This window comes from Callithrix jacchus, chromosome 2, assembly GCF_049354715.1.
Source record: "Callithrix jacchus isolate 240 chromosome 2, calJac240_pri, whole genome shotgun sequence".
NCBI lineage: Eukaryota > Metazoa > Chordata > Mammalia > Primates > Cebidae > Callithrix > Callithrix jacchus.
This window is the reverse complement of record NC_133503.1, coordinates 12,152,480-12,178,858: the sequence shown is the minus strand read 5'-3', so window position 1 is coordinate 12,178,858 and position 26,379 is coordinate 12,152,480. Positions and strand designations below refer to the sequence as shown.

The window sequence follows — 26,379 nt, the reverse complement described above, 5'->3', positions numbered from 1 at the left end:
AGACCACCCACGTGGAGTAGTTAGATGGTCTCCAGCCGGCCTTCCTGCTGATGTCGGGGTGCCTGGAAGTCCACCACTGGGCATTTGCTGAAAGCCCCAGGTCCCCAAGACCCCTAAGGGACCTGTCCCTCGGCAGCCATCCTTACAGCCCCCAGGGGCCCTGTGAGCCCCAGAACGGGCTCTTGTTGTGGGGAAAGAATTGCTGGACTTCACAGGGGAAGGTGGACAGGATGGCACAGACAGGCTCCCACCACAAGCTCCTTTCTCCATCACAATCCCCAGCACCCTCCCCTGCCAACCCCCTGTCTACCCGCCCTGCTGGAGCAAAGGACTCCCCTCATTCCCTGCTCCCCTCCCCCAACGCCCGTGTGGTCTTCCCTGCCCCCAGCCCACTGCAGTCCCCACCCCCTCCCAGGAGCCCAAGTTGTCGAGGGCGGGGTGGAGGGGGGCAGGCAGAGTGCCGGCTGACTTATAATTAGCTTTTACTGGGTGCTTTGTCTCTACTAATCCTTTGAAAGGGGGCTGCCAGGGCGGGCGGGACGTTATGATGCTGTAAAACCTCTGTAATATTTATAAACCCTTTCAGACACCATAAAGAAAAGAACTTCCCCGCAGAGTTCATCTCACATAATTACATATACATTTCCTCCGATTAATAAAAAATGATCACTTCCGTCTGTGGGAGGCTCTGCCCTTTCTCTGGCAGACCCGGCTGGCCATGGCCTTGGCATCCTCAGTCCCTGCCCCCCAGGCCCCTAGCCTTTCATGAAACCCCTGGTCACACCACCACCCTAGGGTGCCCCAGAGCTCCCCAAGGGAGGGAGAGATCATTTTCTCTACTGCCAAAGAGAGTCCTAAACCTGAGGGTCTTTGCAGCCCAGCTGTTTTAGAAATTCCTTTTGAGAATGGGCCCCTGAAAAATAAAATTCCCCTGGACCTGAGTTCAAAGCCTGGCTTGGCTGCTCCCAGCCTCTGTGATTCACTTGTCGGCCAGGTGCGGTGGCTCATGCTTGTAATCCCAGTGCTTTGGGAGGACAAGCCGGGTGGATCATTGGAAGTCAGAAGTTCGAGACCAGCCTGGCCAACATGGTGAAACCCCATCTTTACTAAAAATACAAAAATTAGCTGGGGCTGGTGATACATGTCTGTAATCCCAGCTACTGGGGAGACTGAGGCAGGAGAATTGCTTGAACTCAGGAGGTGGAGGTTGCAGTGTGCCGAGATCAGGCCCCTGCACTCCACTCTGGGCGACAGAGAGAGACTCCGCCTCTAAAAAAAAAAAAAAGGCTGGGCGCGGTGGCTCACACCTGTAATCCCAGCACTTTGGGAGGCCGAGGTGGGCAGATCACAAGGTCAGGAGTTCGAGACCAGCCTGAAACCCCATCTCTAAAAAAAAAAAAAAGAAAAGAAAGAAATTCACTTGTCATCTCTGAGCCTGTTTCCCCATTTATAAAACCAAGACCATGTCTACCTCAAAGCATCAGGACATATATCAGACTCCTGCGGACCTCCAAGCAGGTCCCGTGCCCAGTCCTGGGGACCCAGGGCTGAATCAGGCCCCATCTTGGTCCCGAAGAAGCTCCCAGTCCTGCTGGAGACAGGCAATCCATAGAGGCTGACACGGAGGAGGGGACAGGCGCTGAGAGGTCGGAGAAGCTCGTAGGCCCTCAGGCAGTCAGGAGGTGACAAGCCAAGACTGACAGCCGAGTCAGAGCTCTGGGCAGAGAGGGACTCACTAATGAGGCAGGTGAGACGCATGCACAAAGGGACAGCCAGATTGAGACCCTGCAGGGAGTCCCCAGGGGCAGGAGCCCTGGGCAAGCCCCACATCGAAAGAGGCCCACAGGCAAGGATGAGCAGGGAACCTCGGAGCTGCAGAGGTGTCACACTGTCGGGAACACGGACCTCTGACCCTCCCAGGGGCCCATGCCCTCAGAGCCACCGCCCCTATGAAGCCCCCAGGCCCTGCCCACCCCATCTCCCTCCACCCTCCCCTTCCTCACTCCCCAGCAGCTCCCACCGAGTCCAGGAAAGCAGAGACTCAAATCACGACCCACGTGGAGGGGACTCCTGGGTGGGGCAGGTCCAGACATGACATCAAGAGGGAAGCGCAGGTCAGACCAGGGACAACATCAGACCAAGGTCAGGAAGGTGAGTGAGAGGCAGGGTGAATTCAGGCAGGAGGTGAAGGTCAGAATCACAACCAGAGTCCAGGTCACAGGATGAGCTCAGGGCTGAGGAATGAGACCTGGTGTGGCAGCTCACACTTGTAATCCCAGCACTTTGAGAGGTCAAGGTGGGCAGATCACTTGAGGTCAGGAGTTCGAGACCAACCTGGACAACATGGTGAAACCCCGTCTCTACTGAAAATAGAAAAATCAGCCGTGCGTAATGGCACAAGCCTGTAGTCCCAGTTACTCAGGAGGCTGACGTAGGAGAATCGCTTGAACCCGGAAAGTGGAGGTTGCAGTGAGCCAGGATGGCGCCACTGTACTCCAGCCTGGGCGACAGAGAGAGAGACTCTGTCTCAAAAAAAAAAAAAAAAAAGAAAGTTGTGGAATGAGGTCAGGTTCAGGGGCGGGGTCAGGGGTGGGCGGGAGGGGACTGCGGTGCTGAAGCCAAAGATGCAGATGGAACATCCACAGGTCTGAGCTCCCTGGGGAGAAGGTGGAGGTGAGGGGAGGTGGCTGTGGCGGAGGCGGAACAACCCCAGCCTACCATGGTCTGGAGAGCCCCCTGGAGCTGCAGCTGGCCTGGGGACAGCTCGAGGATGACCCTTAAATAGTGGTCCTCCCAGGGCCCCTGGCATGCACCAGGCCCAGTGAGGAAGGTGATCCAGGACAGAATGGGGGCCTCCCTGCCAGACACCTGCTTGGGCCATTCAGAGTGGGTGGGGCTGGGGGGTATACGTGGGCAAAAACCACGGATGCAGGGACTGCCTAAGCCTCCAGATCCCTGAGAGCCCTGAGCAACTGTTTTCTCTAGACCCAAGGGACTAAGGCCCAGGAAGAAGCATTTGGCCAAGGACACAGAGTGAGTTGAGGCTGGTAACCCCAGTGGGAAGACTTGGTCTGGAGCCATCAGGGAGTTTTCCCCAGGGTGGGGCCACCCGTGATGGCTAGGACCCACTCAGACTGCAGCATGGCCAGACCTCTGGAGCTGTGGGACTCTGGGTGGGGCCATCACCCTCCAGGAGGCTCAGGAATTCAGTGGAGGGTGTGACACCCCACTGGTCTGCTTGTGGAGAGGGTTTCTGCACCAACCTGGCCCTCAGGGGTCCCTTCTACCAATATACCTATTATCATGGCCCCCATTGCCCACCCCCAGGCTGGGGGACCCCCTCACGGTATTGAAATGCTAAAGGAACAGAGAAAGCAAAGAGACAAATAAAACAAAAACGGGGCAGGCACAGTGGCTCACATCTGTCATCCCAGAGATTTTGGAGGCCAAGGCAGGAGGATTGCTTGAGGCCAGGAGTTCAAGACCAGCCTGAGCAACACAGTGAGACCCCCCCCATCTCTACAAAAAATAAAAAAAAGTAGCCGAGCATGGTGGTATGTACTTGTAGTCCCTCAGGAGGCCAAGGCAGGAGGATTGCTTGAGTCTGGGAGTTTGAGGCTGCAGTCACCTGTGACTGTGCCACTGCACTCCAGCCTCGGTGACAGAGTGAGATGTTGTCTCTTTTAAAAAAAAGAAAAATGGAGGTGACTCTGATGAGGAAGAACTGAAAAGGGAGACCTCCATTCCACCCTGGCCTCACACACACACAGCCATCCCCACCAGGCTTGGCCCAGCCCAAGAATTCTCTAGAATATCTGCCAAACAGAGCCCGCATCTGCCCTGGAGAGCCTCTCCTGTGTCCAGCACAGCCCAACAGCCCCGGCTCCGACTTAGAGGCTGCCACTGTCCATCTGGGCACCGCCGCATCTGATCAGCTGCCAGGGCCGGCAGTGCTGGGTTCAGACGGTGAGCTCACGGGTCCCCAGAGGCTGGAGAGCTTAACTGTCCCTGGAGCTGGCCTCAGGACTTCAGGCCAGAGTACAGCTGATCCCCTGCCCTGGGGGAAGGGAATGGCATAATAATAATAATGAGAGCAGCTACTACACAACACAGAAGGTCAGGCCGTGTCCTGAAACACGTGTCCTCACATTCAACCCATACCCCATTTTCCAGATGAGGAAACTGAGGCACACATGGGTTAAGTCACTCAGCCAAGTCAGGTAAGAAGTGGGGCCGTGGCCAAGTGCTGGTGGCTCATGCCTGTAATCCCAGTACTTTGGAGGCCAAGGCAAGCAGATCACCTGAGGTCAGGAGTTTGAGACCAGCCTGGGCAACATGGTGAAATCCTGTCTCTACAGAAAAAAATTTTTTAATTTAAAAATTAGCCAGGCATGGTGGTGAAATGGAAGAAGTTCCCTTATCCCCCTTGAAGTGCATGCGATGGGGATGTGGCTCGCTTAAACCTCTAGGGGAAGATGCAGGCGGGCAGGCGGTGGGGCTCCGACCCCATGGCACTGTCTAGGGGTGAATGCTTACAGCTCCCGAAGCCCCAGTGGGCGCGTGTTACAGGGTGCTCTTTCAGTTTTGTGGTCTGTGGGCGGCTTGTGCTAATCTGCTCCGTTCGAGCCTCCGCCTCATTGAAGAAACAAAGGGCTTTCTGTATCTCGGGGTTCTTGCCTTGCTGTCCTGTAAATGGATCACACGTGGGCTTGGAGAATGAGTGCCAGGTTTTGTCGAGTGCTGGAGGTAGCTCTCAGCAGATGATGGGGAGCCGGAATGGGTAAGGAGTGGGAAGGTGACTTTCCCCTGGAGTGAAGGCGTTCAGGGGCTGGACTGTCCTCTGTCTGCCACCTCCCCACCCCCGCCAAATTCCCCAGGTCATCTGCGCTATTCCGCCCATGGATGGCCGGTGCCTGTCTGTGTGCTCCTCCGCTCCTTTTGACGTCCAGCCACCTGCGTGTGTGTGCCTGCTAGGGTCTCAGGGTTTTTTATTTTTATTTTATTTTATTTTTTTTGAGATGAAGTCTCACTCTGTCTCCAGGCTGGAGTGCAGTGGTGAGATCTTGGCTCACCGCAACCTCCTCCTGGATTCAAGTGATTCTCCTGCCTCAGCCTCCTGAGTAGATGGGACTACAGGCACACGCCACCACACCCAGCTAATTTTTGTATTTTTAGTAGAGACAGGATTTCACCATGTTGGCCAAGATGGTCTCCATCTCTTGACCTCATGATTGGCCCACCTCGGTCTCCCAAAATGCTAGGATTACAGGAGTGAACCACCACGCCCAGCAGGTCTCAGGGTTTTTATAGGCACATGATGGGGGCTGTAGTGGGCCAGGGTGGTCTTGGAAAATGCAATATTTGGGCATGAAAACAAGAGTGACTGTCCTCACCTAGGTCTGTGAGCACAGGCCAAGGGTGGAGCCCTCAGCAGGGAGCCCGTCTTTCTCCTCCCAGCACTTTCCTGTCTGAACTCTCCTATCAGTGGCACGCCTGTAGACCCAGCTACTTAGGAGGCTGAGGTGGGAGGATCACTTGAGCCCAGGAGGTTGAGGCTGCATTGAGCTATGATTGCACCACTGTGCTCCGGTCTGGACAGCAGATCAAGATCCCATTTCTAAAACTAAAAAAAAGAGAGAGAGGTGGGGCCAAGACAAGAGTTCCTCTCTTTCTTTCCTTCTTTCTTTCCCTCTTCCTTCCTTCCTTCCTTCCTTCCTTCCTTCCTTCCTTCCTTCCTTCCTTCCTTCCTTCTTTCTTTCTGACAGAGTCTCGCTCTGTTACCAGGTTGGAGTGCAGTGGTGTGATCCAGGCTCACTGCAACCCTCTGCCTCCCGGGTTCAAGTGATTCTCTTGCCTCAGCCTCCCAAGTAGCTGGGACTACAGGTGCGCGCCACCATGCTCAGCTAATTTTTGTATTTTTACTAGAGAAGGGGTTTCACCATGTTGGCCAGGCTAGGCTCGAACTCCTGACCTCGTGATCCACCTCCCAAAGTGCTGGGATGACAGTCATGAGCCACCGCAACTGGCCAAGAACCCTTCCTTCTAGTGTTTCCAGAATTGAGCTTCCAAAAGGTTCTGCTCATCCAAACTATCTCCTCCTCCTGCTCCCCTCCCAGTCACCCCCAACTACAGCTGACTCTGATGTCCTTGAGCTCCTGTGACTGAGTCCTCCTCCCAGAGCTGGTGCCAGGTCCTGCCATAATATTGCACAGCCCACTTTCTGCAGCAAGGAAACTGTGTGCCTCAGTTTCCCCTGACAGGGCTCCTCTCCCGGTGTCCTGGTGTTCCTCTCCAGGAAGACAAACCACACGTTCCATAGGTGTGTTCACAGGTGTGTTCAGCAGGCTGGGGAAGGAGCGCCCAGCTCTGGGGATGGGAGCCCGGATCCCAGTCCCAATCTCCTGGACCTGCTGCAGAAAGCGGGCGGTGTGGCGGCGACAGGTGCCTGCCGCTTTCCGGGCTCGGGCAGCAGGACAGTGGCCATGGGGCAGGCTTTCCATGCCCTGCCTGTGAGCCTGGCCCTGGGGGCCTCCTGCATCTGGGCTTGCAGGGGGTAGAGACGATGTTATTTGAAGCTATTACTCCTGCTTCCTGCCCACCCCCAACCCCAGGCCTCTGCAAGTGAGGGATCTCGCCTCTGGGAAGCATGCCCAGGACCATGGCAGGAGCTCCTGAAGGCGGGGGCAGGCCTGAGCAAGCAGAGAGCTGCCTGGCCTGCCGGGAGGAGGGGAAGAGAAGCTGGTGAATCACACCGGGCTTACAAATTGGTCTCAGTGGATTTTTTTCCCTGGCCGCCTCCTTCATAGGACCGGAGCGGGGAAGAGCCGGTGAGAAATCTGGTAGGGAGGTTAAAACCCTGGGGTGAGATGGTTGGCAGATGTTTGTTCCTGAGGAGGTGGGAAGTGTGAGGGTGCAGGGGCCCTGAGAAGGGGGAGCCGTGAGTTCCACACCCACTGTGGGACCCTCAGTTTTCCCCATCTGAGAAATGGTGCCAGCAGCCGGGACCCCTTCAAGCTGCCATCCGGCAGCCTAGTGCCATTGGAAGGAGGTGGGCTTTGGGGTCATCGGCCTGGGGTTTGGAGGGCAGAGCTTTCCCCTGCCCGCCTCGTCTTCCGCGTAGATGGGTCCTTGGCAGAACTCACAGCCTCTCCAAGCTGCAGCCCCCTTACCCAGGTGAGGCTGCAGTGAGTCAGTCCTCCTGGTTGTGTCACACTGACTCAATGGACCACAGGGCCAAGGGCAGTTCTTGGGGTCAGAGACACTCTGAGGGGTCTCTGCTCCCAACCAGGGGACTCGGGAGAGCAAGCAGCCTCTGGATTGGAAATGCCAAGTCTGCCCGGGGTTGAGTCAGGGAACACCTAGCACTCTCGGTTTTTAGAGGTAACCAAGGTCCTGGGAGTGTCCAAGCCAGGAAAGGAGCTTGCGACAAGTCCAGCTGCCTGGCAAGGGGACAGCTGTTCCCCAGACAATACTGAAACAAGCTGGGGAGATGCCCTCCCCTGTCAACCCTCACCCCTAACCCCTTACCTCTAACTTCTCAGGGTCAGCAGGCTGTCCCGGTCCCCCAGCCCCACAGCCTGGACCCCTTCCCTGGCCAGCCACCACCCTGACCTCAGTTGTTCTTCAAATGCTTCCCAAAAATCTCCCTCCTTCATGCCTTTGGCCACATCACATGTTCCCCTACTCATCACAATCACAGTCTCCAGCCTGCTGCTTTAGAACACCTCTCGGCCGGGTGAGCTGGCTCAAGCCTATAATCCCAGCACTTTGGGAGGCCGAGGTGGGTGGATCAGGAGGTCAAGAGATCGAGACCATCCTCGTCAACACGGTGAAACCCCATCTCTAGTAAAAATACAAAAAATTAGCTGGGTGTGGTGGTGTGTGCCTGTAATCCCAGCTACTCAGGAGACTGAGGCAGGAGAAATGCCTGAACCCAGGAGGCGGAGGTTGCGGTGAGCCGAGATCGCGCCATTGCACTCCAGCCTGGGTAACAAGAGCGAAACTCCATCTCAAAAAAAAAGAGTTCAAAAGCTGAAGGACTTGGAGTCTGATGCTCAAGGGAGGGCAGCTTCCAGCATGGAAGATGAAGGCTGGAAGACTCAGTGAGTCTTCTTATTCCACATTCTTCTTTCTGCTTTATTCTGGCCTCACTGGCAGCTGATGAGATGCCGCCCGCCCAGATTTAGGGTGGGTCTGCTTCTCCCAGTCCCCCGACTCAAATGTCAATATCCTCTACCAACACCCTCACAGACACACCCAGAAAGAACATCTTGCATCCTTCCATCCAATCAAGTTGACATTTGATACTAGCCATTACACCTACCTACCGTATTTGAGGCCCTAGGCCACTTTCTGACCTCTGTGAGGAATTTCAGGCTGCTGTAAAAAACATCTGCACATGTTTTGACACTTTTCCCATGGAGAAGTGGGATCTATAGCACCATTCCTGGCCAGCGGAATGCTGCTTCAACCAAGAGAGTAGGGTAGGACTGTCACCATGTGACTTCTGAGCTTAGGTCACAAAAAGTCATGAAGCTTCCACCTTATTTGCTGGGACTTTGTGCTAGAGCCCTGAGTCACTCTCTGATGAGTCTGACTACCATGATGCCGCCATGTTGTAGGGAAGGCCAAGTCACATGAAGAGGCCTGTGTCTGCACTCCAGTCAGCAGTCCTTGCCTTTGAGTCATCATCTGAGCCTCCCAGACACCCAACATGTGAATGATCAGCTTCTGAGTGATTCTGACACCAGCCATCGAGTCACTCTCATCCTCAGAGTCCCCACAGCTGAGGCCCTAGACATTATGACAAGCCACTCTCACCATGCCTTTTCTGAAGTTCTGATCCATAAGAACCCCTGAATATACTCTTATCCTTTGGGGAGATTTAGATTTTATTTTTTTTGGAGACAGGTCTTGCTCTGTTGCCCAGGCTGGAGTGCAGTGGCTTGATCCCAGCTCACTGCAGCCTCCATCTCCCAGGTTCAAGGAATTCCCTGACTCAACCTCCTCAGTAGCAGGGACTACAGGCCCCCGCCACCATGCCCAGCTAATTTTTGTATTTTTAGTAGAGATGGGGTTTCACCATCTTGGCTAGACTGCTCTTGAACTCCTGACCTCATGATCCACCGGCCTTGACTTCCCAAAGTGCTGAGATTACAGGCATGAGCCACTGTGCCTGGCCAGTTTTTTTTTTTTTTTAATTTTCACCTTTTTTAAAGAGTCTCTCTCTGTTGCCTGGGCTGAAGTGCAGTGGTGCAATCTCAGCTCACTGCAACTTCCACCTCCCAGGTTCAAGCAATTCTTCTGCCTCAGCCTCTCAAGTGGCTGGGATTACAATGCCCATCGCCACGCCTAGCTAATTTTTGTATTTTTAGTAGAGATGGGGTTTCACCATGTTGGCCAGGCTGGTATTGAAGTCCTGACCTCAAGTGATCCACTCGCCTTGGCCTCCCAAAGTGCTGGGATTATAGGCGTGAGTCACCATGCTCTGTGCTTTGGAGTAATTCTTTACAAAAGAACATGATAGCCATCCCAGTGAGATTTAAATGTGATCTTCAGGGGGACAGGCTGCACAGCCACCGTCTACTCCTCAGAGCTCTGGGACCCATGGGAAGATGAGAGCATGAATTTGAAATCAGATGAAAGTGGGTTCAAGTCCTGCTGGACCACTTGCTAATGTGACCCCACCCACATCACTGAATTTCCCAGAATCCTCAGCTTCTCCACCTGTCCCATGGAGTCAGTTTCACTTGGCAAGTTTGTTACATGCTGGTGCTAATAGATTACGGCTACCAATCCTTTCTGGTTATCGGCAGAGGACATGCTGCTCGTGACAAGACACTGAGCCGGGAGATGCCCCTCTTGGGCTTCCAGAACGTGCTTCCTGTGCTGCGGCTTCTGTGTCTTTAGTGGAGGAGAGACGCCCTCATGGCCTGCCCTTTCTGTCTGGCCAGGGCAGCATCACTCCTTGGACGATCTCTCTCCCCATCCCAAATGTCACAGCCCTGGACCACTGCTTCCCTCAGACCCTGTGGCTCAAAACAGACAGTAGGCTGGGTCCACAGGAACGCCCAAAGCCACAGAGTACCGTTTGCCCGTCCCTCCACCCACGTCTCCTTTTTCCATCTCTGTCACGTATTGAGCAAATGCGTCCAGCTTGGGGGTGCATACAGCCCCTGAGCTCCTGCAGCCGCCAAGACTGCTGATCGGCTAGAGCCGCCGGGAACCAGAGGCTGGCTCAAGCCATAGCAGCCCACACATAGCATTTCAGACACACCCTGACTCAAGGCCAATTTGCCTCTTTGTCCTTCTTAACCCAGAGGAAATAGCCTTTTGTGGCATCAACTCTCTCATTACCAGGTGGGAGGTCTGAGATTTTGAGGACAGTTAGAATGGGTGGGCTATCTTTTCCCAAAGCCCGTGATGTCCCCTCCTCCTCAGCTCCTGTCCCATCTGGAGCCTTCTTCCTATTAGAGGCCATTTAGAAAAGACAAGGAAATCCTTAAACTAAGAAGAATGTCTCCTGGAATGCCTCTTGCCTGTTTTATAGCTGTGGCTCAGCAGGCTGGTGAACTTGGAGTCTATGAGACTGTGTCCCCCCACCCCTAAATCTTATCTTGAATTGTAGCTCCCATAATTCCCATGTGTCGTGGGAGGGACACGGTGGGAAGTCATCGAATCATGGGGTTGGGTCCTTCCCATGCCGTTCTCATGTAGTGAGTGTGCAGAGATCTCATGAGATCTGCTGGTTTTATAAAGGGGAGTTTCCCTGCACAGGTTTTTCTCTTGTCTGCCTCCATGTGAGACGTGACTTTCACTTTCCCCCATATACTTTTCTCCTGTGAACACAGAAGCTCAAGAGAGGCATCCCATTCAAGGGTCCTGTGGCCACAGCATCCTGCAGTACAAATAGCTGGGGATGGCTGGGCATGGTGGCTCACACTTGTAATCCAAGCACTTTGGGAGACCAAGGTGGGAGTATCATGGAGGTCAGGAGTTCGAGACCAGCCTGGCTAACATTGTGAAATTCCATCTCTACTAAAAATACAAAAATTAGTCAGGCATGGTGATACACACCTGTAATTCCAGCTACTCAGGAGGCTGAGGCAGGAGAATCGTTTGAACCCAGGAGGCAGAGGTTGCAGTGAGCCGATATTGTACCACTGCACTCCAGCCTGGGAGATGAAGCCAGACTCTATTTAAAAAAAAAAAAAAAGCTGTACAATTGATGGCTGAGGGGGGAAAGGGGTAGGGTTTTTCTGTCCAGTGGGACCGGAAGTTGCCCTAAATGGCAGTACATGGGGTCTCTGAGACGGGTCTGGGAATCTGCAGCTGGATCTCGTTTGCTTTTTATTTTTATTTATTTATATATTTTTTGAGACCGGGTCTCACTCTGTTGCCCAGGCTGGAGTGAAGTGGTACAATCAGGGCTCATTGCAGCCTCCCAGGCTCAAGCAATCCTCCCACCTTAGCCTCCGGAGTAGCTGAGACTACAGGTGCACACCAGCATGCCTGGCTAATTTGAGTATCTTTTATAGAGACGGGGTCTCTCTAGGTTGCTCAGGCTAATCTCAAACTCATTGGCTCAAAGTAACCTCCCGCCTCAGCCTCCCAAAGTGGTGGGATTACAGGCGTGAGCCACCACGCTCAGCTGGCTTCCCTACCTTTGGGGTTTTGGGACTCCAGCTGGCTTCCTTGCTCCTAGGCTGGCAGACAGCCTATTGTGGGACCTCACCTTGTGATTCTGTGAGTCAGTTCTCCTTAATAAATTCCCTTTCATATATATGTCCATCCTATTACTTCTGTCCCCTGGGGAACCCTGGCTAATACATGAGGGGAGCCAGAATTCAGATCCTGGCCTGAGGGCCTCTGTTCCACAGCCAACTACGTGAGCCCAGGAAGTCCAGGAAAATCAGCGGGGATTGGCATAGCATGACAGGTGGTGGCTCTCTGGCCACGGCCAGGAAGCCCTGCTTTTGGAAAGGCGCCTGAGAAGAGAAGAGAAGAGAGGTCAAGCCCCCGTTTGCTGCCGAGAACAACCTTGAGAGGAGGCTGGGCCCTCCTCCAACCAATGCCAGGTCCCTCTGACTCAGCCTGGACCGGGGTATCACCTCTCTGGGTCTGTGTGTCACTGCGTACCCTTCCTTGAGCCCTTGACCCAGGCCCTGGAGGACGGAGGGGCTTACACGGCCTCCTCTTGCCTCACTCTCCATTGATAGCTGTAGAAACGGAGGCTCCCAGGCTGGCCTGGTGGCTCACACCTGTAATCCCAGAATTTGGGGAGGTAGGCAGACCACCTGAGGCCAGGAGTTTGAGAGCAGCCTGGACAATATGGTGAAACCCCATCTCTACTAAAAGTACAAAAATTAGCCAGGCGCGGTGTTACGCACCCGTAGTCCCAGCTTCTCAAGAGGCTGAGGCAGGAGAATCACTTGAACCCAGGAGGTGGAGGTTGCAGTGAGCTGAGATCTCACCACTGCACTCCAGCCTGGGTGACAGTGAGACTGTCTCGAAAGAAAGAGAGAGAAGGGGGAGGCGGGGGAAGAGAGAGAGACAGAGAGAGAGAGAAGAAAGAAAGAGAAGAGAAGAAAAGAAAAGGAGAAGGAAAAAGAAAAGAAAGAAGCTGAGGCTCGCAGCAGGAGGGCTGAGTCTCCTAAGCCAGCCGGGTGCACGGGCTCAGGTTCATGCCTTCTCCTGCTCCTGTGGCATTTTTGCCAGAGCTCAGAGCAGAAGAGAATGGTGAGGTGGGAGGAATCCCTGGGGCCTGCATGGAGGAGGATGAGAGAGAGAGGATGAGTGGTGCCCTGGTGGATGCCTGGGTTCCCTATCTTTCCCCCAAGAGCCAGGCTGACTTCGCCCTGCTGGACAGCTGAGGAAACTGAAGCCACGAGGGGCTTGCTCGAGGTGCCCCACCTCGCTTCCAGCCTCGAATCCACCCACCCCATTCTCCAAGGGGTGCCTGGGAGCTGAGTAACCTGGAAGTTGAGGTGGGGCCTCCCCGAGGCTCTCGGCATCTCTGCAGCAGACAGTGGCTCAGGCAGGCAGTGCCCAGGCTCGGGACCCTTGGAGGTTGCCAAGCGGGCCCAATTTGCTGTGCTAATGCGGGCTTTCTGCTGTTGGAAACTGCGCACACCCTCCTCCGAGAGCTGAGCCGGCAGCACTAGGACAGACTGATTATGACAAGTTACATCCTGTTGTCCCGGCTGAAGGATTAGCCCCCTCACCCAGCACCCAGCAGCTGACACTCCAGACAGCGTCTGCCAGAAGCAGGGAGGGCGAGGTGAGACATTTGTTTATTTAATTTTTATTTATTTATTTATTTATTATGTTTTGAGATGGAGTCTCACTCTGTCACTCAGGCTGGAGTGCAATGGCATGGTTTCGGCTCACTGCAAACTCCGCCTCCCAGGTTTCAGAGATTCTCCTGCCTCAGCCTCCCGAGTAGCTGGGATTATAGGCACCTGCCACCACGCCTGGCTAATTTTTGTATTTTTAGTAGAGACAGGGTTTCACTATGTTGGCCAGTCTGGTCTCAAACTCCTGATCTTGTGATCTGTCTGCCTTGGCCTCCCAAAGTGCTGGGATTACAGGAGTGAGCCACAGCGCCCAGAAGAGGTTAGCCATTTGTTAACGCTCGCCCCCTCATTTTTCCCGCTAGTTACCCAGCCCCTAAACCTGACCTCAATCACCCTCCAAGGGAGATGGCTGAGCTGGACCTTCCACCAGCCTCCACAGACCGTGGCACCCACAGCAAGGAGGGTCATGGACAGTAAGAGCCCTCCTGAAAAATATTCCACAGCAACCCTCATATTGCCACCTTTAATCCCATACTTCTGGAGCTGGGCTCTGAGGCCGGAAGGTCATCCATGTTTGTGCCTTGCATGGCTCCATAGACCACAACAACTTAGAACTTTAGACTCCAATGAAAGTGTGGCGTCTGCAGTTGGGCAGCTGTACATGTTCTCCCAGGTACAGTTTCTCAACTCCTTCCCTCAAGCAAATAACACACAAGTCTTGGAGGCACAGGTCCAGCCACCCAGCTGACCAATCTTGTGACTGCATTTCCAGAATGTTCTGTGTGAAGTGGTAAAACGATTCTTTCTCTTCTCCCCTCTTGTGGGCCGGTGTCATCATGGAGTTCTGAGTACAATTCCCAGCCTGCTCTGGGAGAGAAACAGACACACGGAAGGAAAAATTCCAGGAGCTTGGGAGAGAGCAGGGACCCAGACCTACATTGTCTGAGCCTGGCTGATGTTCAGTCAGCAGAGCTTCTTGGACCTCAAGTTTAGAGAGTTAGATTCATCAGGAGCTTTGGGTCGTGGGACACCTGGTCCTTGGCCTGTAGCTGGCCCTTTCTTTCCCCATCTGGTTGGTTGATTGATTGGCTGATCCAACAAACATCCACGAACACGACCCAAGCCAAGGACTAGAATATCCCCAGTAACTTACATCACCTAAGCCTTCTAATACGATTTGGCTGTGTCCCCCCATCCCCGAATCTCATCTTGAATGGTAGCTCCCACAATTCCCACATGTCGTGAGAGGGACCCAGTGGGAAGTCACTGAATCACGGGGACGGGTTTTTCCCATTCGGTTCTCATAATAGTGAATGAGTCTCATGAGATCTGATGGTTTTATAAAGAGGAGTTTCTCTGCACAGGCTTTTCTCTTGTCTACTGCCGTGTGAGACGTGCCCTTCCCCTTCTGCCATGATTATGAGGCCTCCCCAGCCACGTGGAACTGTGAGTCCACTAAACCTCAGTCTTTCGTAAATTGCCCAGTCTCCGGTAAGTCTTTATCAGCAGCGTGAAAACAGATCAACACGTATTCCCATCCACCTGCCCTCCTCCACAGAGAGGAACGACCATCCCGAGCTTGTACCTATCGTTCCTGCACTGCTTTTGTGACATCTGCATGCACACTTAAACAATATAGAGTTGAATTTTGCTTATTTTTAAACTTTTTTTTTTTTTGAGGCAGAGCCTCGCTCTGTCACCCAGGCTGGAGTGCAGTGGCTCAATCTTGGCTCACTGCAACCTCTGCCTCCTGGGCTCAAACAATTCTCCTTTCTCAGCCTCCCAAGTAGCTGGTACTACAGGTGCCTGCCACCCCATGCCCTGCTAATTTTTGTACTTTTAGTAGAGTTGGGGTTTTACCATGTTGGCAGGGCTGGTCTCAAACTCCTGATCTCAGATGATTCTTCCGCTTCAGCCTCCCAATGTGCTGGGATTACAGGCGTGAATCACCGCACCCAGCCACGACATCATTTTTATTAAAAAGAAAACAACAACAATTATTGGCCTGGCTTGGCAGTTCACAGCTGTAATCCCAGCACTTTGGGAGGCCAAGGTAGGAGGATCACTAGAGGTCAGGAATTCAAGACCAGCCTGGACAACACAGCAACACCCCATCTCTACTAAAAATAAACATATATATTAGCTGGGCATGGTGGCATGTGTCTGTAACCCCAGCTACTCAGGAGGCTAAGGTGGGGGAGGATCACTGAAACCCAGGGGTTGAGGCTGCAGTGAGTGATGATGGCACCACTGCACTGTAGCCTGGGCGACAGAGTGAGATCCCTTCTCAAAAAATGTGTATCTTTCTTTCTTTAGTAATAATTGACCTCAGCTTACTGTAACTTTTTTACTTATAATCTTTCCAATTCTTTTCAACTTCTTTACTCTTCTGTAACAACATCACTTTAAAACACAAACCCATCATACAGCCATGCAAAAGTATTTTCTTAGGCTGGACATGGTGGCTCATGCCTGTAATCCCAGCACTTTGGGAGGCCAAGGTGGGCGGAACACTTGAGGTTGAGAGTTTGAGACCAGCGTGACCCGCATGGCAAAACCCCGTCTTTACTAAAAATACAAAAAATTACCCAGCCATGATGGCAGGTCACCGTAGTCCCAGCTACTCGAGAGACTGAGGCAGGAGAATCACTTGAACCCAGGAGATGGAGGTTGTAGTGAGCTGAGATTGCGCCACTACACTCCAACCTGGGTGACAGAGCAAGTCTCCATCTCAAAAAAAAAAAAAATTTTTTTTCTTTATATTCCTATTCTATTTTTTGCTATTTTTAATTTTTGTTTTTACTTCTTAAACTTTTTTGTTAAAAACAAAGACACAAACACACACGTCAGACCAGGCCTACACAGGGTCAGGATCGCCAGCACCACCGTCTTCGACCTCCACATCTTATCCCACTGAAAAGTCTTCTAGGCCGTGTGCGGTGGCTCAAGCCTGTAATCCCAGCACTTTGGGAGGCCAAGGCGGGTGGATCACGAGGTCAACAGATCGAGACCATCCTGGTCAACATGGTGAAACCCCGTCTCTACTAAAAATACAAAAAATTAGCTTGGCATGGTGGCATGTGCCTGTAATTCCAGCTACTCAGGAGGCTGAGGCAGGAGAATTGTCTGAACCCAGGAGGCGGAGGTTGCGGTGAGCCAAGATCGCGCCATTGCACTCCAGCCTGGGTAACAAGAGCGAAACTGTGTCTCAAAAAAAAAAAAAAGAAAAGAAAAGTCTTCTAAAACTCATGGAGCTGTCATCACCTATGACAACAACGCCTTCTCCTGGGCACTTCCTGAGGCACCGCCTGAGGCTATTTCATAGTTAACTTTTGTTTTTTAAATAAGTAGAAGTGGTACACTACAACACAATGATAAAAAGCCTAGCATAATAAATAGGAGCTCACACCTGTAATCCCTGCACTTTGGGAGGTTGAGACGTTCAGATCACCTGAGGTCAGGAGTTCAAGACCAGCCTGGCCAACACGGTGAAACCCCGTCTCTACAAAAAAATACAAAAATACAAAATTAGCCAGGCGTGGTGGCACACAACTATAATCCCAGCTATTCAGAAGGCTGAGGCAGGAGAATTGCTTGAACCCGTGGGGCAGAGGTTGCAGTGAGCTGAGATGGTACCACTACCCTCCAGCCCTGGGGGACAGAGCAAGACTCGGTCTCAAAAAATAAACAATAATAATAAAACAAATACATACGTACATACATAAACCCGCAACAGAGTCATTTATTATCATTGCCAAATATTATGTACGATACATCACTGTATGTGCTACACTTTTTGTTTATTTTTTGAGACAGAGTCTCATTCGGTTGCCCAGGCTGGAGTGCAGTGGTGCGATCACAGCTCACTGCAGCCTCCATCTCCTGGGCTCCAGTGTTCCTCTTGCGTCACTCTCCCAAAGTGCTGGGATTACAGGTGTGAGTCACTGCACCTGGCCTTGCTTATTTTTAACCTCTATATAAAGGGGTTAGCAAAAGTCTAGGAGTTGCCTTTTCACTCGAAGTGACACAATCAGGCATCGCTTAATGACAGGTCTGTTCTGAGAAATGTGTTCTTAGGTGATTTCATTGCTGTGGGGACATCCCAGAGAGTATTTTTTTTCCTTGTTTCAAGTTTTAATCAAAGCTTGTAGATAAGATTACTTTATTCCTGCACCTTCTCAATTGTGTCTTCCTTGTATTTACTCTTCTCCTTTCCTACTTGGTGAGATCTGGCTTTCTGTTCAAGGGTCTTTTTGCGGTCTTTGTCCAGTTTTAGCCTAGGGAGAGCCACCTTGCCGGGTGAATGCCTGCGTGGACGGCTGCGCTCAGTGTAGGTAACGTATTTCTTCCTGTAAAACTGTACTACTTTGCCAGTCTGCTGACCTTTCCAGTGTCCTCGTACAACCTGCACTTCATCAGCCTTTCGATGGGCGTGATTAACACGCTGCATTTCTGTCTCAGCTCTTTGGAAACAGGGGAAGACATCATCTTCCTGCGAATGTGGGAAGGTGCACTGAAATGCCTTCTTCGACGTGTGCTTCGGTCGGAAGTCACAAAGGGATGGAATTTCATTTTGGCGGCTACCGCTTCAGTGATGTCCACAAAAGGGCAGAGCCTAGAGAGTATTTACACTAACCTTAATGGGCTAGCCTCCTACACATCTAGGCTAGAGGGTCTAACCTGCTTCTCAGACGCTACAGAACTGTACAGCGTGTGACCGCACTGAGTTCTGGAGGCGCTTGGAACACAAGGGTAGGTGGTCAGGCATTTGGCCAACTCACCGTATTTAGATGGGGGATTCCACCTCCACCAGTGGGGTCAACAGATGATCAGGGCACATGTGACCCGCTTTGACCAATGGCATGAGAGGAGAAGTGACGGACCAGTTCCAAGTCTAAAGCATCGACTCTCTCCTCCTGCCTTCATCCCATGCCATGACCAAGACACAAGCTGAACCCTCAGCCTGGGACCCAGGAAGAATACACGTGGAGCAGAGCAGCCCCGGCCAATCCCCAGACCCTCAGCTTGAGTCAGGACTTCCCACCAAGCTCCACGTAGCCCCAACCTAGATCAAGCCGCAGCCAAGCTGCAGAGCCTGAGCCTTAATGAACGTTGCTTTGAGCCCCCGGAGATGAGGGTGATCTGTTACTCAGCATCATGGTGTCAATGGCTAATCCATTACCTCAAAATTCACCTGTGTTGCTATATGACGTCACATGTGGCTTATTCTTAATTGTGTAATTATGGGACCATTCATGCATCCACTTTTCCTGCTGATGACTAACATTCTTTTAAAGTTCTCTGCTGGTGCAATGGTTCATGCCTGTAATCCCAGCACTTTGGGAGGCTGAGGTGGGGGCGGGGGTCACTTGAGGCCAGGAGTTCGAGACCAGCCCAGCCAACAAGGTAAAACTTCACCTCTACTAAATACAAAAATTAGCCGGGCGTGGTGGTGGGCACCTGTAATCCCAGCTACTCAGGAAGCTGAGGCAGAGAATTGCTTGATCCTGGGAGGTGGAGGCTGCAGTGAGCTGAGATCGTGCCTCTGCACTCCAGCCTGGGCGACAGAGTGTGATTCCGTCTCAAAATAAATAAATAAACTTTCTTGATGTGTGTGGGCAAAAATTTCTCCAGAGAATATAGCTAAAAGTAGCAACACATACCCAACTTTACAAGACAGTGTCAAATTGTTTTTCAAAGTGGCTGTGCAGATTGTCCCTCCTGCCAGCCAGCCATGCAACCCTACTCATTTCATCCTATCTGATATCTGCTGTCAGTCTTGGGACTTTTTAAAAAATAATTAGCTGGGTGTCACTCTGTTGCCCAGTCTGGAGTGCAGTGGTGCAGTCACAGCTCACTGCAGCCTCAAACTCCTGGGCTCAAGCCATCCTCCCACCTCAGCCTCCTGAGTAACTGAAACTACGGGTGCACACCATATACCTGGATGATTTTTATATTTTTATTTTTGTAGAGATGGGGTCTCACTGTGTTTCCCAGTCTGGTCTCAAACTCTTGGTTTCATGCAATCCTCTTGCCTCGGCCTCCCAAAGTGCTGGGATTACAGGTGTGAGCCACTGCACCTGGCAGAAAAATATTGTTTTATAAACGGAGTGTGGCCTAAGTTGTCCATTTAATGTAGCCAAAGTTTTCAATCTTTTTTTTTTTCATGTTGGCTGTTTTGATGTGTCTCAAACAACTTTACTAACAGCGAATAACATTAACAGGAACTAGATGTTGCTAAATGTTCTATAACGGGGCTAAGTTGAATTATGTCAAATCCACACCATGAAATACTATACTGTAGGCCGGGCGCGGTGGCTCATGCCTGTAATCCCAGCACTTTGGGAGGCCAAGGCGGGTGGATCACTTGAGGTCAGGAGTTCGAGACAGTCTGTCCAACATGGGGAAACCCCATCGCTACTGAAAGTACAAAAATTAGCCAGGTGTGATGGCACACACCTGTAGTCCCAGCTACACGGGAGGCTGAGGCAGGAACATCACTTGAACCTGGGAGGTGGAGGTTGCAGTGAACTGAGATGGCACCACTGCACTCCAGCCTGGGCAACAGAGCGAGACTCCATCTCTGTGGGTCTCCAAAAAAGTGGGTCTGTTTCCCTCACTGACACGGCTTTGGTCTTGTCCTCTCCAGAACTGTACATTTTCCTGGGGAGCCTGGCTTGTATCACCATAAAACCCTCTCTAGCAATAAAGGGCTCTTTCCTAACCTGTGCGGATGGACTCAGCTCGGATTAGATTGATTTCTATTCTAATCAATGACATAAACTGATGAAAGCAGTGGTCGTTTTGCTGAGATGTGCTTCGTTCCTGCCCTCCTGAGGTTGGTCCCTGCAGCCCTGTCTGGGAGGATCCTGGGGTGCCAATCTTTGTTCCCCAGCAAAGTGCCAGAAGGGGCCAGTGGAGGGTAGGGAAGATAGGGAGAGTCAACATTTCTTTATCATATAAGATTAGAAACAGGTCAAGTGTGGTGCCTTACGCCCGTAATCCCAGAGTTTTCAGAGGCTGAGGGGACAAGATTGCTTGAGCCCAGGAGTTCAAGACCAGCCTGGGCAACATAGCAAGACTCTGTGTCTACAAAAAAATTTAATAATTAGCTGGGTGTGACGGTGCAGATCTATAGTCCCAGCTACTCAGGAGTCGGGGGAAGGATTCTTGAACTCAAGAGATCCAGGCTGCAGTGAGTTATGATGGCACCACTGCACTCCAGCCTGGGCGACAGAGCAAGACCCTGTCTCTAAAAAATAAAATGAGGATGGCAAGCAGGGTGGCCAGCACTTTGGAAGATCAAAGTCAGCAGGTCACTTGAGGCCGAGAGTTCGAGACTGGCCTGGCCAATATGGTGAAACCCAGTCTCTACTAAAATTCAAAAATTAGCCAGGCATGGTGGCAGGTGCCTGTAATCCCAGCTACTCTGGAGGCTGAGGCAGGAGAATTGCTTGAACTGGGAAGCAGTGGAGATTGCAGTGAGCTGAGATCATGCCACTGCACTCCAGCCTGGGTGACAGCAAGACTGTCTCAAAAAATAAAAATAAGAAAATGAAAAAAATAAAATCAGGAACAATCTATTGGAAGGTGGGACTTCTTTGAGATTTGCATCAAAGTTATATTTGCATGACAGATGCCCTAAATTACTTAGATCTTCTACGTCAGGAGGCTGGGCACAGGTGGTGGGGAAGCCCCTGTAGAGATTGGAGGGGGAGCTAAAGATCCCCCTGTGCTGTGTGTGGTGTAGGTCAAAGTAACAAGGGGTTTCTTTCTCCGCAGGGAAGGAGAGGCGTATCTAAGACCAGAATGAAGGGTGCAGAGGAGAAAGGAAAGCAAGAAGAGGGTCTCCCCCTTCTCTCTGCCCCATCTCACAGCCTCCTAGCAGAGCTGGGCACACGGCGGGTTCTCCGGGAAACCTCCCAGGCTCCACTCCCACTCCCACCTGGCCCCAAGCGACCCGGGGTGCCCTCGCTATGGGGAGCCTTCAAGGCGCCCGAGTGAACCTGGGGACTGTTTGAAGTCCCGGCACCTTCTAAGGATTCTGTTTAGCAAGCTGGGTGCTGTGGGCACCTGGATGAAAGGTGCTGTAAAAAGACATGATATCATTACCAATTAAAGCTTGTTTTCTTAGAAATAGGAAGGTCCATTTGCCAAGAGTAAACGGTAAGGGCAGGCCCTGCCCGGGCACAGGACACTGCCGTTGGGAAAGTCATTCTGGGTGGGCTCAGGAGCCAGCGTGAATCCGTGTGTGGAGGTGAAGAGGGGTTGGAGATCTTCCCTGCACCCCACCCCCAGGAGGGAGAAGTCAGCAGAAACAACAGCTGGGGACCCAGGGGGCTGGAGGGTTCACCCAGCCTAGCAGGAATGAGGGAATTACTGGCCTGGTCCGGATGGAGGGAGCCATTCTGTCAAACTCACAAACACCCCAACATCCTCTGTAGAATGTCACCTCCATTAAGGGACAAATGGGAGATGCTGGCCCCGTAATTCCCTTTTCATTAATCCAACAAATGTCAGGCTGGGCGTGGTGGCTCATGCCTGTAATCCCAGCACTTTGGGAGACTGAAGCCGGTGGATCACTTGAGGTCACGAGTTCGAGACCAGCCTGGGCAACATGTTGAGACCTGCCCCCCGCACCCCCTACTCCATCTCAATAAAAAATACAAAAAATTAGCCGGGAGTGGTGGTGTATGCCCATAATTCCAGCTACTCCGGAGGCTGAGGCAGGAGAATCGCTTGAACCCGGGAGGTGGAGGTTGCAGTGAACTGAGATCACCCACTGCACTCCAGCCTGGACGACAGAACAAGACTCCGTCTCAAAAACAAAAACATGTTTTGGAAGAGGTGGTGTCTGTGCTTCACCTGGAAGGACGAGTAGGACTTGAGAGAAGAACAGGGGGGGACACAAGCATCTTGAATAAGTCCAGGGATTTCCAGAGGCAAAATGCGCTTCACCCACCCAACAGGAGGCCCTGGCGGGAAGCAGGGCGGGACTGCCCATCGCTTCTCGAACATGAAGAAGCCAAGGCTTGCAGCCTGTGACCCAGCCCCGACCAGACCCTCGCCTCCCACCCAGCTCTCCCGACCCCCACCCTGCCAGGCCCTGTCGCCGAGGCTGCACCCCGTCTCCCTGCAAAGTCCAATCAGCCCCCCAAATACAACCTCAGGCCGCGCCCCTGGCAAAGGGCCCCGGAGGAGCCAGGCGCTGCTTCCCTGCAACTGCGTCTCCTCAGCCTTGTTTACAGTTGTTGAACTATTTTCGTCAAATTAATTAAATACACGTTAAATCCTCTCCAATTTGCTGTGCGATAAATTAAAGATGAGAAGTTTGTGAAGCGCTCAACAAGACTCGTTGATGCTGATAAAAGCCGGCAAGACGGTCCCGAGCCAAGGGCCACGCAGCCCGGAGTCTGCCTGTGCCACCCGGCTGAATCAGAGCGGGGATCTGAGGTCTCAGCGGCCCGGCTCCGGGGAAGACTCATGTCTACCCACAATGGAGTCTCAAGGCGCAGAGGTGCCCCATGTCACTGGAGAGCACAGTACATGGCTGCCAGGAGCATAGGACACAAAGTCCTTCCCCAGAGTCCGCCACACGGCTTCCTGCAACCCCTGGGCTAAGCGGGCCGCAGGAATAGCAACAGCTGGACCAGGCGTGGTGGCTCACACTTGTAATCCCAGCACTTTGGGAGGCTGAGGTGAGAGGAGCACTCGAGCCCAAGAGTTTGAAATTAGCCCAGGAAACATAGGGAGACCCCATCTCTACAAATAATTTTTTTAGAAACTAGCCAGGGCCGTGTGCGGTGGCTCATGCCTGTAATCCCAGCACTTTGGGAGGCCGAGGCGGGTGGATCATTTGAGGCCAAGAGTTCAAGACCAGCCTGGCCAACATGTGAAACCCCGTCTCTACTAAAAACACAAAAAATCAACTGAGCAGGGTGGCGGGTGCCCGTCGAAAGGCCGAGGCAGGAGAATCACTTAAACCCGGGAGGCAGAGGTTGCAGTGAGCCGAGATCACATCATTGCACTCCAGCCTGACCAATAGAGACTCTGTCTCAAAAAAAAACAAAAAATGATGAGATTTTTTGCAACTTTTGTAGCTCATCAGCTATTGCTAGTGTCGGTGTATTTCCTATGTGTGGCCCAAGACAATTCTTTTTTTTTCTTTTTTTTTTTTTTTTTGAGACGGAGTTTCGCTCGTTACCCAGGCTGGAGTGCAATGGTGCGATCTCGGCTCACCACAACCTCCACCTCCTGGGTTCAGGCAATTCTCCTGCCTCAGCCTCCTGAGTAGCTGGGATTACAGGCACGTACCACTATGCCCAGCTGATTTTTATATTTTTAGTAGAGACGGGGTTTCACCATGTTGACCAGGATGGTCTCGATCTCTTGACCTCATGATCCACCCGCCTCGGCCTCCCAAAGTGCTGGGATTACAGGCGTGAGCCACTGTGCTCGGCCTGTCCCAAGACAATTCTTCTTCCAATGTGGCCCAGGGAAGCCAAAAGTTTGGACACCCGTGGATTGGAGGGACACCGATGGGGAAGAGCCGGGAGGATGTGAGACCACCTGTGATCAAGGAGAAAGGCCACCCCACTTCCTGTGCTGTGGGCAACAGGTGGTGCCGGTCCCGCCCCTTCAAGGAAGCAGAACTGAGAGGGGTGTTTATTATAGAATAAAGACAAGCCTTGGCCGGGCGCAGTGGCTCACGCCTGTAATCCCAGCACTTTGGGAGGCCGAGGCATGAGGATCACTTGAGGTTGGTTAAGAGTTCGAGGCCAGCCTGGCCAACATGGTAAATTCCTGTCTCTACTAAAAAAAACCAAAATTAGCGAGTCATGGTGGTACACGCTGGTAATCCCAGCTACTCCGGAGGCTAAGGCAGGAGAATCGCTTCAATCCGGGAGGTGGAGGCTGCAGTGAGCCGAGTTGGGCACCACTGAACTCTAGCCTGGGTGACAGAGCAAGATTGTCGCAAAAAAAGAATGAGCGTTGACATGGATGGGACAGTCTGCAGAAATCAAGGTCCAAAGTGGGGGAGATGTACTGGGGACCAGGGGAAAGTCACCCACCAGCCCTCCCACAGCAGGGAGGCAGCCAGAAGAGCCGGAGCTTTCGGAGAATCCGGGAGCCAGGTGGATCTGGCAGCTGCAATACGAAGGCAGGGCCAGTGTAGACACCCATGGAGGTCTCTTCACACCACCTCCGTAAGGTCACAGCCAAGCGTCCGGGGAAGGCACGGGTCACTGTGGCTTCTTAACAGGGCCAGCAGTCAGAGAGAAGAGCCAGCCAGTCAGGGAATAGGACAGGCAAGAGTGTGGAGAAACTGGAACCTGCGGGCACATCTGCGTCCATCTCTCCACCCCGCCTCTAGCCATGATGCTGCTCAGAGCAGAGTTTGCTTTAGTCCAGCTCTCACTCAGACTCACAGCGGGGAGGGGATTCTGGGAAACAAGACTCCAGCTTGGCCAGCTTGACTCAGTACAAAACCACCAACCAGATCACGAGGTCAGGTGTTTGAGACCAGCCTGACCAATATGGTGAAACCCCATCTCAACTAAAAATACAAAAATTAGCCAGATGTGGTGGTAAGCACCTGTAATTCCAGCTACTCAGGAGGCTGAGGCAGGAGAATCGCTTGAACCCGGAGGCAGAGGCTGCAGTGAGCTGAGATCATGCCACTGCACCCCAGCCTGGGTGACTGAGCAAGACTCCATCTCAAAACAAACAAACAAACAAACACCAGGAAGAGATGCAGCCCTTTGCTGAGACCAGGCACCAGGGATGCGGGCAGGTTCAGGGATGCTTGGTATGGTTGTGTATGTTGTTCACAGCTCAAGAGCACCTGGCAGGGGCTGAACCTGACCCTGGCATGAAGTCATATCTACCCGGAGGAAGGAGCGTCTTTTTCTAACTTGCATAAGATACCATTCAAACTGGGCAGGATGAGGGGGAGGTGTTGTGTTCTGGCTGACATAGGAGTTGTTGGGGTGTCCACAAGGTTAAGCTGCTCTCGGCATCTGTCATCGCCCTCTGTGACCAAGACTGTAAAGGTCCCATACCCGGGGCCCTTGCTATCTTTTGAACTAACCAGTAGCAGCCTTGGTCCTAAAATTCCCAGAGGGCAGGCAGAGCAAAAGCGGACAGAGCCAGATAACTTGGAGGGAGGACTGTGCCCTAGGTGGAACTGTTTCAGATCCCTTTTGAGGTAGCGAGCTCCCCGTTGCTGGAGGTATGCGAGCAGAGCCAGATGGAAGTGTGCACGGTTTGGCGCAGGGAGTGTCATGAAACTCCAGGTGGCAGTTCAGCCACTCGCCTCCCCTGGACAGCGAGTCAGACATGAGCAAGAACTTGGAAGATCGGTGGCGGGTTAGGGGAGAGGGGTTCCTCTCCAGCCCTCTCCCACCCTTTTTCTCTGCTCACTTCTTTCTGGAACCAGCTTGAGTATTTAGAAGATTAATTTCATGTTTGTGCAGAGCAGGGGATTAGGAGGGGAGGGGACTGAGGTTCTCTGCCGGTTGTTAATCTAAAAAAAGACTGCAAAATCGCTCTGGCTACGAGTCACAGCTGAGCATGCCACTCACCGTCAACAAGCCAGGGCATTCATCACTAATTCGTTTTATTCTCTGCCATCTAAGGACCAACACGCTTGGGCTCTGGGGAAGATCAAAGGCAGAACACGGGGTGGTGGCCTCTGTGCCCCAGCGCAAGGAGGCTGGGATGCCACCCCCATCCTGCCGAGGTCCAGACTGCAGACTCGGACAGAATTCCTGCCACAGGACCACTCTGATGCCTCCTGCATCACTCCTTAGTGCTCCTGGGGGAACCAGAGGCTCAGAGAGGGCATGGATTCACCCCAGCACACACAGCAAGTCGCTGATTCCTGGTCCAGAGCTCCTCCTCGATGCTGCCACTTAGAGCTGAGGCAGGAGGAGCTGCTGGAGCCCCTCTGGGGATATCTGGAAGCACAGCCCATGCATGCAGGAGTCAAGTGGGATTTTTTTTTTGGGGGTGGGGGAACAGCATTATTGGGATATAATTCCCAAGCCATACAATTCATCCACATGAAGTAGGAATGTGCAGT

General features: G+C 52.5%; 1 protein-coding gene across 2 annotated transcripts in view; it reads right to left on the bottom strand.

The window, feature by feature from the left end:
* Positions 1–23,187, bottom strand: part of MYL10 (myosin light chain 10) — a 34,818-nt gene extending 11,631 nt beyond the window's left edge. Inside the window, exon 1 of one of the 2 annotated variants that reach the window (XM_078365736.1) lies at positions 23,110–23,187. In XM_078365736.1, the coding sequence (XP_078221862.1) occupies positions 23,110–23,187 (78 nt within the window). Of the gene's footprint in view, positions 1–2,718; positions 2,756–23,109 lie in introns of those variants that run through there. The other variant, XM_017966254.4, reaches the window with a different exon arrangement.
* Positions 23,188–26,379: the final 3,192 nt, after the last annotated feature.